Here is a 15,065-nt window from a genome sequence, read left to right on the forward strand (position 1 = left end):
TGATCTGCTATGTCTCATCACAGGTAAGAAATCTGACCTACTGTATAAAGTATAAGAACTATGAAATAAAAAATAACCCTTTTTGTGAATACTCAAATTGATTTCAGCTTCACATCAAGCTTCTATAGATTATAATTCTTAGTAGACCAACACTTTTTGAAAAAGTGTAAAATGCAGAATATTAACAATCTATGCCATGCAATAAAAGTTAACCCTTTGAAAATAAAAGGCTGTTGGAAATTTCTAGCAACTGCATTAGCTTATCGTTTAATAAAACATGACAAGGCTATACCTGTATTAGTGTCTCCTTAAAAAAAATGGAAGGGACAGGTAAAAGACTGGGGAGAATACAAGTTTTTACAAAACAAAACAAAAAATATGACCCATGATTCTTAAGTCTCTAAAAGGAATTGGGATTAATTAAAACTGGAAGGTGCCTAGTATCTTTCCTTATAGATTATAAGTTTTGTTAGCAATATAAGCAACTAGCTAAAGAGGAAGTTACTAGATAGATTTATATGCAGAAAAAATGTCATTAAGAAAGTTGAGCATCCTGTCCTAAAAATCAAGCAAATGAATCTGAGGTCTCTTTTAGTTTGATTATGTGAAACAATGTCCTTTAAGTACAATAATTATTTTTCAAAATAATTCAGAATTATTCCTTAGCTGATTAAATGCTCTATTTTCCTTTAATAAAAATAGTAAATAACCCTTCATTTAAAAAATCTTATCTCTGGTGAGAAGTAATAAAATAGTAAAATTTGTAATTTTATCTATGGGCTTACTGTAACTATGTATCTTAGAAAACAATATATTTATGAAAACAGTGGTTTGGGTTCTTATGGCAGTTGTTACAATTAGGAACACCAGTATGGGAGAGAACAGACATGTAATATGTTATGAAGGCTAACTCAGAGCAAAAAAATTTATTCTACAATAGAACATTGGAGGAGTAAATGCAATTAAAGTGTAAACAAGAAATTGTAAACAAGAAATAGCATCCCTCTCTTTACTTGACTAAATAGTCTATACAAACTACATAGATATCAAAGGTTTTATATATGTACACAGCCAACATAATATCAAAATATATTTTATTCTGGACCTCTTTCAGATCTGATTCAAATTACAGTTGTCAAAGCAATACAATGCAAAGGGAAACTGCAACAACAACAACAACAAAAAATGTGCCTAGAAAGGATAAAGGGTCATTGGGGACAAATCATTGTGATGTGGAACCAAAATACATTGTAAGTGTAACTAACATGGTCCAGGACAGCATAGAACATCTATAATCAGTCTTCCTTACACAATAATCATGAAAACTGAACAATAAAGTTCTTCAACATGTACAAAAAACTGTCATGGGCTGGTTTACACTTTTACAACAGTTTTAAAGTTAACTGGATAACTAAAGAAATGATGCAGACATTTTAATCCAGTGCTATAGGTAGGCTCACAGAATTAGACCCAAAGGATTTGTAAAAATCAAAATTAGAACATTACAGCTACAATGTCAAAGTCAGGAAAGAAGAAAATCATTTCTGTATTTAGGGATTACAGAGCTACAAAATGCAGTCTGTGTTTTTGTTTTTAGTGAGATGGATAAGTACATCAGACTAGATACAACATGCAGAATGTTTTTTTGAACTTATCCAAAAATCCGAAGAAAACATCATGAAATAGCTTACTAGAAAAAAAAGAAAAAGCCTCAGTTATTCACCCTGCTTCAACACTGTCAACATAAAGGCAGAAATAAAGAATGCTATTAATACTTCAGAAACTACTGATATAAGACATCAAATTTCTAAATCAGTGTATTTAAAAAAGTGAATGCTTCCTGTTTTCTCTCTCCTCTACATTAACTAGAATCATGTTAAAACAAACAAACTGATACTGAATGTGACACTTCAGAGCTACTACCAGAAGGAGTAATAATTCATAACTTCCCTACCCTCCTTCCATCCCTGCTGATTCAGAAGGGAAAAAAACAAATAAACCCACAAACCAACCAGGGTCTCTTGTAGATTTGCTGCTATTCCCCAAAATGTTGGCATTTGCTGCCATGCCACAATGATGGTCCACTGAGTAGGATTCTGTGGAAACTGTCAACAGTAACTCATCAAATGCAAGTACCATCCTTAGCATGTGAGAATAAATGCAGGTTCTATCCAAGTGTACAAATGCACTTACGAAAATGAACTGTTTTGAGAAGATAAACAGCACTACATTTGAAATTTATTTTTCCTGTTCACATAAGGATTATCATTTGTGATTCCTTAAATAGCAAAAATGCATACTCCTCTTCAGGCCTCTATTCAATAGTTTACATTACTCTTAACAAAATCATTCTACATAAACAGCTCCTTAAAAATAGTACTCTCTCATTAAATCTAATTTGACAGAAAGAAGTTTAAGGAAAAAGGAGTGCTTTATAAGTGAAAATGTACAAATCTTTGGCCTTTCTCTTGACATTTTTATATGTCAAAAAGCAAACAAAAACAAAACAAAAAAAAACACCCTTCATGTAATTCAATCTTATGATTACTTTTGCACCATATTTGTTTTTTACATCACAAAAGGAGGCACTTTCAGTATCTATAAAAGGGGTTTAATCCGAAAACATACTTAGAGAATAATTAAAACAGAATTCAATACACTCTAAGACCTATCAGGAAATTAAAAGTTACCACTTCTAAAAGCCATTTGAACGTCAATGATGGTACCTGATCAACAACAGGAAATGGGGATTGGATAAAATATAAGAGCTTAGGGGATTTCCTACATGGAGAAGAAATAAGATCCCTTATGATGTTTAGGAGTGACAGCTGCTCTTTATTCTATTTTAATCAGTGAATATTCTAGTCATTCAAGTTTTCCTTTCTATTTTTCCTTATGATAAGCTTCTTAACAGTAGCCTAAACAACAATGATATATAATGAATACCACAGAAAATCTACTGGAGTCAGTTGAACTTCAGGAATAAGTTGTCAGAAAAAAATGAGCAAGAACCTCAAATATAAAACTTTACTTGCTGTGAAACTTCGTCTCTTACAATCATGTTACTGCTCAAATTAGAGGCAATCTGCTTTTTATCTACTGGAGCAGCATCGTGGCACATCAGCAGGCAATGATGATGTTGAGAACAGCAGCAAAAATAAACAATTGTATGCTCACGAAGAACCCAAGCCTACAAAATGGATACCTTCCAGATAGTTTACACTTAAAAGACCCAAGACATCAGGATAATAAAGCTCTGTATTTATAATCTTTCATATGTTCTACTGTGGCTATTATGCTTAAGTAAAACAGCTAAAAATTAAAAAAAATTAAAAAAAAGAAAAGAAACAGAAAAGATGACAATACCATAAAAATGTAGCTGTCTATTTTGGCAGCTATACTGCAGAACTACTTGACCATCTTTTAATTAGCTGGGGGGGAAAGTCAATAACTGTATGCAAATGAATAAACTGTCAATATCAAAATACAAAAGTACTATCAATAATCACCTCTGACTTTCAGATTTAAATTCAGTGCAATTGACAAATGCATCGCTAAAGGAAAATGCAGCTTAAACATACGTAAAACATTTGTGTCTATTCCTGGGAGCACATTTAAAAATTATTGCACAGATTTTTTTTATTTTTATTTATTTTTTTAAAACAACAACAGAGGTTTACCACAGATGTGGACCTCCAGCAATAAAAGCAGGATTTCAAGTGCCAGATACTCAGCATATTAGGTTTCCTACATAAGTCACAGGGTAATAGTTCTAAGTATGTATAATGTGATCCAAACCCTAAAAACAGCTGGCACAAAACCATCATAAATGACTGCCTCTCTGGATGTAAATTTTTAAAAATATTATTACAGTATCATAGTCCCCACTAACAACAACTGGGGTACATATAACAATGTATTATGGAATTAAGTGTATTTATTTTCTTTAACAATAGCAAATGCTATCCTACCTTAGTAAAACCAAGACTTGCTTCAATCAATGCTCTTATGTAAATATAGCAAAACAACAAATGCTGAAAATCAAAGCTGCATTACTTGGACTAAATCACTTTGTACTTAAAACAGAGGTTAAAATTTTAGTAGTAAAGGCCTCAAAATATTTAGTAATGGAAATAGTGTTACAAATTTGCTAAGCGATTCCTTAATTAAAATCTGAGAGATAAATTTGACAACTGTTCTCTTCAAAACTGACAGTTCTGGCTTCTCACCTTAATCAAAACAAACTTGTTAATCACACATATGAACATAGCCCCATGCTATCATTTGTCAATTCTCTAAATTTTTGCTTTTAGTTGCATGAGCACAAGAGGAGATTTGATCTGATACCTACATCCTTAAGAAAATACTTGATATCATAAACATAGTAAAAGACATGATATAGTAGTGATTACTGACAAAAAAAAAAAAATAGCAGCTTAAATCTATCTATATTTGAAGAAAAATGTAGTCACAAGTACCACAAATGCAGAATCAGAGCAGCAGGGAAGTTAGTGCAAGTATACATTTAAAAAAGAAAATAGGAATCACTGCTATTTAAAAACACCTTGAAGCAAGTCTTGTTTTAAAGATTGTTTTTAAACTAAGATAGCTAACATTTTGCCACGTAATGGCAGTGTTATATGCCGTTATCTTGCTTTGTATAAAGAAAAGTTACACGAGAGATTTTTAATACTGGAGTTTGGTTATATTACATATTTAAGCTTCTACACAGAATGATGGACACTTTTGAGAAGCTAATCCTTATCCAGAAACATTTTAATCTCTTAAAAAACAAAGCAAAACAAACAAATAAACAAACAACAAAAACCCCAAACCTACTTTGCTCCTTTTACAATAGTGCACATTTTAACCATAATTTAGTTATGGCTACAAAACATCAGAAGACTTTTTTTTTTTGCATCTTCTCTATGGTATTTTTTTAAAAAAATTTGTGCCCTCCTAGTCTTTAATTGGCAGAAATATGTCCCCAAATAGAAACTACTGCATTTAAGCCACATCACAAAATAAAACAAAATGAAACAAAACAAAACAAAAAAACAGAGCATAATACCCTTTTACTGATGTGTCTTACAGATTGACATGACCAAAGTCATATATTTTTATTAATTTCCAATTTCTCCTTCCACAACATGCACCAATTGAATATATGCTCTGGGAGCCATAAAAGGTACCAAACATTTATCTTTTCAAAAGAACGCATTAAAATATTTTTTTTTAATAATTTTTGTAAATGGTGAAAAAAATATAAACAAGAAACTGATTCACTCCCTTACTTCATGCATTCATAAACTAAACCAAAAATAAAAGTTTAAAAGCAAGAACAAACTACTGCTGCAAGTTTTTGTAAGTCCATTTTCTCTGTACATACAAACTGCTCAACTATTGAAGGAAAGAAAAGAATATAATCCATGGTGTCTGCTGATTCAAAGGGGAGAAACAAGGCTGTCATCAGTATCCAAAAACTGGTACATGTATGGTCTGCTTTTATAATGCATATTTCTTTCTTCTGTTTTTCATATCCAAAACTTCTAAATGCTATTTTAGGGGCACAGCAGATTAGATTCCAGCACTTGGTGAACAGAATTCACAAGCTGTGACAAAATTCTGCCATCTTCAGGGTGCAATTTTGTGTATATACTTCTTTTAGATTTGGCTGTAGTGGACTGGCCATGGTTCAAGTGGGACGATAGCAGTACATGGGTCAGGGACAGTCATTTTGGCTATGTACACATTCATAGTCGGTCCATGGCTTCCAACTAGTAGCGCTATTTCCGAAGGTCTAATACACAAACCTGTAAGAAATTAAAATAATCAACCGGTGTGTTAAGAATTTCATTATACAATTGTAACTTAACTTTTCTATAGTACAATTTGGAATCTGTTTCTTGGTTCCAAGTTCACAAAGCTGGTAAAGCAATAGTAATCATGGCAACGGGCACTTAACAGAAATCAAATACATCGTCTAATCCAGCTGGAGGAAACAACGATGGGCTAACAATACAGAGGCAGAACCATGGCTAACATTTTGAAGATTTACTCTCTGCTAACTAAGAAGTAAAAAAATGCTCAAAATAACCCTAGCCAATTTTGCTCAGTGGATAGAGCATCTGCCTGCCAACTGAAGGGTCCCAGGTTTGATTCCGGTCAAGGGCACAAGCCTGGATTGCAGGCTCAATCCCCAGTAAGGGGAGTGCAGGAGGCAGCCAATCAATTATTCTCTCTCATCATTGATGTTACTATCTCTCTATTCCTCTCCCTACCTCTCTGAAATAAATAAAAATTAAAAAAAAGTTTTAAGAAAATGCTCAAAATAAGCCCTTTTCTATCTTTTGGGTCTTAGCAAAACATACTACAGATTATATTAAACTACAGCTTCAGTAAACAGCTAATGGCTGTACCCTTTCCACCTTCCCTTTGCTTTCAGAGTTTTAGAAGCCATAACTACTATTTTTGTAAAGAGTTGACACACTTCACCCTGAAAAGTCTCTCAGCATCACATATTCCTCAAATGCAGGACTCAACTGCCTCTATTGCCCCTTCCCTGGCCACCAACACTCTTCTGCAGGGAAGAGAAAGTAGAAATAGGCAATGAAAATTCAAATCTCTCATAGTGGTATCCTGCTATTCCTAATTTCACTAAGGAAGCTTGATTTTAAAAATAACTGTCAATTTCTTGATTATGAACACACTCTTTTAGCAAAGGTAGCACAAATTTTGTTTACATTTTTTTGAATGAAATGAACATAAAAAGTATACAGTTTTCAGTAAAAAGATCAATACCATATCATAAAATTTATTTTGAAGGGAACACTAAGCCACATGTATTCTCTATGTTTGCGCGCGCACCCCCCCCCCCCCCCCCCGGAAACACTGTGTTATACTTACTGAGCCATCTGACGCACTGGCTCCAACCTTGTCTCCTGCTGCATTCCAGCAAACTTCGAAGATCCCACCTGTTCCCCTATAGCTGTGAACTAGAGCACCCGTCTAAAAACATGGAAAATCAAATTTTATAAATACTAACATCCTCAGGTAAAATATTATAAGGTTTATTTCTAGCAATCAAAGGTAGGGTTTAGATTTAATTCCAAAATAAATACAAGCTCTAAAATACTAGAAGTGTGATTTGAGGATCCTTTCATAAAAAGAGAACACTAATCTGCTCTCAACAGATCATTCACACAGTTGGTTTCTCCAGGACTGATAACCATTCTTAGCTAAGGCACCTTTGGCCTCTCTGACACAATTAACAATGGTTAGAAGTGAACATTCAATCTATGACTTAAACTTTTGATGATGTTACTAAAAACTGCACGAGTTTGGCCAACTTGTAAAGACAATTGTAGTGTGAGTCTGTTAGGTATTCCATATTAAGTAAAATTAGAATAGACCCCTAAGCTATAGAAGTTATGAAAGAAGCTAAAAATATACGTACATACATAATTCTTGAATTCTTAAAAAAGTGTAAGTAGGATCACTAATAATTTCATTATCAATTTAGCTGAATCATAAGTATAATTAAATTATTTTATTCCTTCAGCAAGAGGAACAATAATCATTCAGCTGCCACTGAGTAATTAAAACTCAGCACAAAAAATGTCCTGTCTTAAGAAACCAGTCATTACATATGGCAAAGGTCAGAGGTTCTGCTGGGAGGAATGGACAATGAAAAATATGCTTCTGGTGTTCTGCCCTGACAAACAGGATGGTGTCTCTCAGCTTTAAAGCAGCCTAACAGGCCTTCTAAACAGAACATGTCAGCAGACATGTACCTGGTAAATACCTCCCAGACCGCTAACCCGAGCATATCACTACAAAGTCTGTTTTTCCTTGCTTTCCTCTTCACAGTGTACTGGAAATACTTCAGAAACCACAAATGCACTGCCACAGCTGGTCACGCTAGGAAGGCTCTACTGCTTCCTAATTTTTCTTTTCCTACCTAAAATTTCTAACAATTTAAGAGATTAACAAGTATGAATACAGGTCTTGAATATCTACAATTAAAAGAGAAAAAAGTGGCACCAATAAAATCTAAAATCTACTGATACATAAAAAGTAAAATCTATAGGACAGTCAACTTTGGGGTTTAAGAAAACAAATACTTTCTTTTAAAAGTATTTTTAAAAGTTCTTTTCAAGTAATTTCTAAGCTTGAATTAAGCTATAATTGAACAAAAATAGCATGGTCAAAAGCCAGAGTCAACGGATCATCAGCATCTACTCAAATCTATATGTATATTCAGACCAGATTTCAACAATTTACCTGTCAAATGCTTAGGTAACATATCACCCAAGTAATGAAAGAAAAGAACTACATGCACATATGATAAAAGGATAATGACTGTCTCCTACACTAAAAACTCATTAGATGCATTTTGCTATTTTCAAACTTAAAAATAAAGTAAAATGTAATTTTTGGTACATAATAGTGATACAACAAAACAGCACGGATAGCTGCTCAAATGCCCTTAAAAACCAATCAGTATCTGCCATTAGTCAAGTCCTATACCCAAATTTCATTGAAATTGATTTTCTCACAATGGAGTAAATGAGTCATTGAAAAGGTATACAACAGACAAATTATCCATAGATTGTATCTAAAAAGCCTTTGCTATTTGTCACAACAGAAAGAGTAATGTGAAAGGAACGCCAAGGGGAAATGTAACTAGTAGACTGAAAGAGCACAGTAATGTGCCAAAATTCATAATGTTCCAAACACGAGCAACAACCAGTAAATAAAAGGAATATATTTTTTAAAGATATTTGTGGTTAACAATAAAATCCATAAAACACCTCAGAATAAATTTAGAAAAAGGAAAGTCTTTATAAAGAAATTATAAAATCTTACTGAAGGGAAAAAAATACTTAATTAGAGGGACTTACAAAGTTATAGTTATTAAAGCTATGCTAGTGATACAGGTATATACAAGAGCACCTATGAATAAATCCACAAGAACTTAGTATATGAAAGAAGTGGTATTATGAAACATTAAAGGGACAATAAATTGTACTGACATAACTGATTACCCATCTTCTAAGATAAAATTAGAACTCTAGCTCACACCAAATAAGTTAACAATATAAATGTAACAACAAAATAGTAAAAGTATAAAATGAAAGAATCGTATTGCTTTTACACACACACACACACACACACACACACACACACACACACACACGACGACAACTAAAACTAATAAAAACAGTTGCCTGTAGGAGATCAAGACAGAAATGAGAGCAAAAGTTCTCAGTGTATACCTTTTACAATGTTTTGTTTTTTTGGGGGGGAAGACCACCTGAATGAATAACTTCATCAAAAATAATACTTGAGCCCTGGCTGGGTGGTTGTTAGTTGGAGCATCGTCCAATACACCAAAAGACTGCAGTTTGATTCCCTTCGGGGCATGTATGGGAAACAACTAATCAATGTTTCTCTCTCTCTCTCCTAAAAATCAATAAAAAAACATATCCTTGGATAAGGAAAAACAAAAACAGAACACTTGAAAATGATGGTTTAAGCAAAATAGTCTGACCAGAAGCAATGGAGAGTAATACAAAGAGAAATAGACCATAATAACTTACTGTGGCTGTACAATAACCAGTGAAGAGCTGGATCATGGGAGTCAAGTGACTGCTATTAAAGAAACTGTATGGCCCTGGCTAGGTAGCTCAGTTGGTTAGTGGTCACTCCAATAGGCTAAGGTTGAGGGTTTGATCTCCCGCCAGGGCACATACAAGCAGCATTCAATGAATGCATAAATAAGAGGAATAACAAATGGATGATTCGTTCTCTCTCTCTCTCTCTCTCTCTCTCTCTCTCTCTCTCTCTCTCTCTCTCTCTCACACACACACACACACACACACACACACACAAATCAATTTTTAAAAAAGTAGCAGAAAAAACAACAACAGTATATGTAGAATAAAAACTAAAATACTGAAAAGATTTTTTAAAAAAAGAAAGGAAAGCAACAAACAGGCTATTTTCTCCACTTTTAGGCAAGACTCTCTATAGCACTGTCCCTAAAATGGTAGCAGAGGTTTAAGTTTATTACATTGTGTTCAGTCATAAAATCGTGTCCTTTAGTACATTTTCACTGCTCATATAGGTTATTCAAAGACAATCTTTTTAGAAAACAAAAAAATTATAATAAATGCACCTTATTAAACTCTCACATTTTAGGTCTGCAAAAGTACTGGAAAAAATAAAATGAAGAATCTAGAGTTGTTTCTAAAATCTGGTCCATATCATGAAAATATAACTTCAGTTGGTTTCCATCTTTAATTAGCAGTCATTTTTTTAAAGTATTCATTTAAAAACAAGAACTGAATTCAGGGAACAAAAGGAATGACAACCAAAAAGAAAATTATTTGTACAGGCTAATGCTTCCTATTGAATATGAGAATACTTGACTATTCTTAGACAGACATATAGACATACCTGTGTGTTCCAGATGTGCACACATTTGTCAAAAGACCCACTTGCCAGATACCTGCCATCAGGACTGAAAGCTACACTGTACACAGGTTCTTGGTGTTTTGTCAAGGTATGGATGCAAATTCCTCGGTCTACATCCCATAATCTAACAGTAGAGTCAAAGGATGCACTGACAGGGAGGAAAAAATGTGATTTTATAAGTATTGAAATACTCTCAGCCCACCCCCAATGTACAATATTCATCCATTCCTAACAGCCAGCACAAATTCCTCATGAGAAGCAGGCTGGGCTGTTAAAAGAAAGTGTTCGCAAAACCAATCTATAATGAGAAAAGGCAGCTTCAGGGCATCCCCAGGTCCCTGAATTGAAGCACATAAATGAACTAATTCACTGTATTCCTTTGCTCTTTAAATAATTCCTTTATATTAATCCAGGGTTTTGACTGTATTGACTGTATTTTTAACTTTATAGTTTTTTTAAACGCTGAAGAAATTTTATTGCACTGTGCCTCAATTGCTTGGGTAACAATCGCCAGCAAATATTTGGTATCTCCAGACAAAAAAATCCATATGACTTGAAATAATAAAACTGTTTAAAAGTTCCCATTTAAATATATATATATTCATTCTTTGCAGGATACATTCCCACTTCATGGAATCTTCCCCTAATTTTTTGTAATATTTATTAGAAATTGCATTTGTAGAAGACTCATAAAAGGAAGAGTAAGACATAAATAATACCTTGCTAACATAAGGTTGGCATTTGGATTATTTGTCCCTGGTCCTGTTGGACTCCACTTGATAGTATAAATTTCTTTATTATGTGCTTGCAAATCATGGACACAATTGTCTTGTTTCATACTCCATATCTAAGCAAAAAAGAATATGTATGAAATTACTTTTCCATACAAAAGGTACATTTAAAACACTATCTTGACAATTCAAAATATAAGTGCTATAACCAAAACAATGTTTATAGAAATCAAGGGACTATTTGAAAATAAACTAAAATGTAGAATACACTTAACATTTATATCTTTTAAAAATTACAATTCTTTCTAAATATTCTCTATTGTGAGGCTTCAGGACTGAATTAACTGTAGTTCTAAGATTACTTTTGATAGCTGCAGATGGTATAACTCAATAAACTCCTTAGGTGATGTTTCTAAAATGTTTATGTATTAGTTTTATGCTGTCCATTAAATAAAGGATTAACATTTTAAATTGCTCTTAGAATTTAAAATCAGAAAACATTTTGCACAGAGAAAATAGATAAGCAACTTACAAATAAAATATGAGTCATCTATGACACCAGAGCATAGGCAACAAAAGCAAAGAGACTGAGGCTAATAAAATTAAAAAGCTTCCACGCAGCAAAGGAAAGAATCAGTAAAGTAAAATAAAAAAGCAATCTACAAAATGGAGAAAAAACTTATCCAATATAGGGTAAATTTCCACAAACATATACGGAACTCCTCCAACTCAACAGCAAAAAAACTTATACTGATAGAAAAGCATTTTTATTAGCAATGTTTGCAAGGAAGCCCAGGCTTGAGGAAAAAAAAAACAAAACAAAAAAACCATCAAACTAAAAACAGCAGGTATTTAAGGAAAAAAAAAAAACTCCCAGGTTACCAAGGTTACATTTAGTCTCTTTCTGGGAGAAGGAGGAGCAGTTTTCTCTAATGAGCATGATATCTATAAAGGTCACCATGTCTGCAGGCGCTGGCATTGCAGAGTCAAGAACAACATTCTTTTCAGTAGTTAGTATATTGCAGAAAAGGCTTCATTAATTTGAAGATTAAATAGGTTGTTCTTTATATCAAAATGTTTTCTCCTCTTACTGTGGTATGTGATATACAGAGGTGTTAGTTCTGCTTTTAGTTACACAACAAGAAAAATGTAAATTCATATTGAGATGTGAATACGGCATGTCAACTAGGCTCACTCACCGATTAAGTGATTCTCCGCAATCTACCAGTTTCCAGGCAAGGGTGACAGTCACACATTACCACCATAGCAAAATTAATAGTTTGCAGATCTCAGTCAAATTCATGAATGCTACAGAGATCTTCGTTTCTTAGTAGTCAAATCTTTACATGTGCAAATACATATATTGCACCAATATAAGACTTTCTAATAGTGAAGACAAGTTATAACAGCACATTTCTAAGTACCATAATTCCCATCATGCAGCCATCCTTTTAAATGAAATTTATTTGCTCTATTCAAATATTTGAAATACTTCATAAAAGAAAATATAAAGAACAAGGATTAAGCACTCAATGAACTATGAGACATTCTACAGGGTTCAAATGGCCTGCACAGTGACACTGTATGACATCTCCACCCCATTTCTCCCTGCTATCCAAATTACCTTCAAAGTCATGTCATCAGAACAAGAGGCCAGGAGATTGCCAGTTGGGTCCCATTTGATAGCATTTACTTCATTCTAAAAATGACAGTAAATATTTATATTTTCATTTTATAGACCAGGTTGCTCTTTGGTTATTAAACATACATACTTCAAACCCACTCTGAAACATTACTTATTCATCATAATCACTTCAAAGAGGGGAAAACCCGTTTCTCACCGTGTGTCCCTGGAATGTTTTAATAGGTCTGTCTTGTCCTAATTTGCAGACATGAATGCACATATCTGTACTACAAGAGGCAAAGGTGTTGTTGCTCTGCCAGTCAACATCCAATGCTGGTGCTGAAAAGAAAAAGGTCACAGGTTAGCAGCATTCGTTCCACACATACTGCTACCTAAGAGCCTTCACTTCAAACCATGGTTGGGCATTAAGCATGCTAATGCAAATATAAAATTCTACTTTATACTTTTAAAAGTGGATTTTTAAAAAATTATATCTAAATATAAAAAATATTAACAAATATCAGGTTAGTTGCCTCCATGTCAGACATAGGCTAATAAGGAAGTATCCTGGCCTGGTGATCAGGAGGTCAGTGTTCCTGAGGGCACACTCTGAATTACTAGCACTAGGTTTTGGTTTCTCATTTGTAAATGATGCTACACTTCTTATTTCTAAACTTCTGTGAGTGTTCAATGAACAAGAATCCTTGGTTCTGCCACTCCTTAACTAGTAGTGGGCTCTCAGCAAGCCACTTAACGTGTCGTGGTATTTTCTTCATCTAAACAAATGGGAATAAAACCTTTAAGCTTAGTACACAAGGATGATGTGAAAATCAAGTGAGAGGTATTTATGGAAAGTACTTGGTAAGTTACAAGCTAGACAAATGTTATACTGAATAAGTAGCATTCCCAGCATCTACTCAACTGATAAGTGTAATATTGCATATGATTCACAAATATATTTTCTTCTAAGAGAGTCCCATCAATTACTTCTTAAAATCATCTCTTAAAAATCTATGTCACTGAATTTCAAACCTCAGAAGCCCAGAAGCTGGCTACATTTATTACTTATTTTAGCTCTACTATGATTAAAGATTCTTCCCTTTCATTGTCCCCTGCTGAAAGTTGCAAAGATTCTATAATTAGCAATGCAGATTAAGGTAATGATAACAAGTAATCAGGTTAAGCAATAGAAGCATACCAAAAACAATGGATTTAGAGCAGGGATAGACATACAATGGCCCATTAGCCAATAACAGTTTCCATATTTAAATTGGCTGGGGAGAGAAAAAAAAAAAATCAAAAGACTATACCTGATCAAAAGAAGACCTAGGAATGTGAAAATTATATGCAATTCAAATTCACATATAAAGCTTTATGAAAATCCAGCCATGCTCATTTGGTTACATATGGCTGCTGTAATTTACCTGCAGCTTACCAAACCTAAAAGTGATTTTCAGAGCCTTTACAGAACAAGTTTACCAGTTAGGAAACAGAAAAGGTCAAGTTTAAGCTGTGTATCCTCATTATTAGAGATATAAAAGATCTAATAAAGGAGGCTGGAACTGGTATCTATGGGAAGGGAAAAACAAAGCCACTCTGTGCATATCTAATTATAATAGTAACTGGCAATATTGAGACTAGATATATTATAAATGAGTGTTTTGAGCACTTAGATTAATAATCCAAAAAGTATGTCATGTGTGCGGGCTTACAACTATGGAAAGGAGAAGAACAAGATGAATCACAAGAAGAAGAAATTAAAGCACTTATGACTCAAAGAAATATTTACTCAGGGTTTTGAGAACTATATATAGCAATACATTTTTAAAAAGACAAAGGACAACAGTGAAACCTAATTTCACTGGCTAGAGACTAATCAGGTAAAACACTAAAATCTAGAGTGCAGCTCAGGGAAGCTAATGGTAGTAACATGGCCAGACACTCCTGAAGAACTAGCTCCAGGTATATTTCCACAATAAAAAAACAGGGATCAGGAACCTACCTGGACTGAGTCAGTAAAGGAAAGTAATACTTACAAGATGGAAAAATAACTTACTATGAAACTTACTATGCAGGAGGTATTAAATCCTCTCCCCAAGCAACCTTATGAAAACTACAGTGGTATATAAAAAATATCAACATAAATTCACCTAGAAAAATTTCAAATTACAAGAATTCCCACCAGATTAAAAAAAAAAATGAACAAGACACAATTTTAGAGTGGGCAAGTG

At 33.6% G+C, this 15,065-nt stretch overlaps 1 protein-coding gene across 5 annotated transcripts in view; it reads right to left on the reverse strand.

Annotated features, from left to right (window-relative positions):
• Positions 1–1,077: 1,077 nt before the first annotated feature.
• The window catches only part of TBL1XR1 (TBL1X/Y related 1), a 174,066-nt gene continuing 160,078 nt past the window's right edge, over positions 1,078–15,065 (reverse strand). For all 5 annotated transcript variants that reach the window (XM_059687071.1, XM_059687075.1, XM_059687073.1 and 2 more), the window contains 6 exons: positions 13,052–13,173; positions 12,835–12,909; positions 11,199–11,326; positions 10,462–10,627; positions 6,907–7,008; positions 1,078–5,813 (listed from right to left, as the gene is read on the reverse strand). In XM_059687071.1, the coding sequence (XP_059543054.1) occupies positions 5,787–5,813; positions 6,907–7,008; positions 10,462–10,627; positions 11,199–11,326; positions 12,835–12,909; positions 13,052–13,173 (620 nt within the window). In that variant the 3' untranslated portion in view covers positions 1,078–5,786. The remainder of the gene's footprint in view (positions 5,814–6,906; positions 7,009–10,461; positions 10,628–11,198; positions 11,327–12,834; positions 12,910–13,051; positions 13,174–15,065) is intronic.

Source organism: Myotis daubentonii, chromosome 3, assembly GCF_963259705.1.
Source record: "Myotis daubentonii chromosome 3, mMyoDau2.1, whole genome shotgun sequence".
Lineage (NCBI taxonomy): Eukaryota > Metazoa > Chordata > Mammalia > Chiroptera > Vespertilionidae > Myotis > Myotis daubentonii.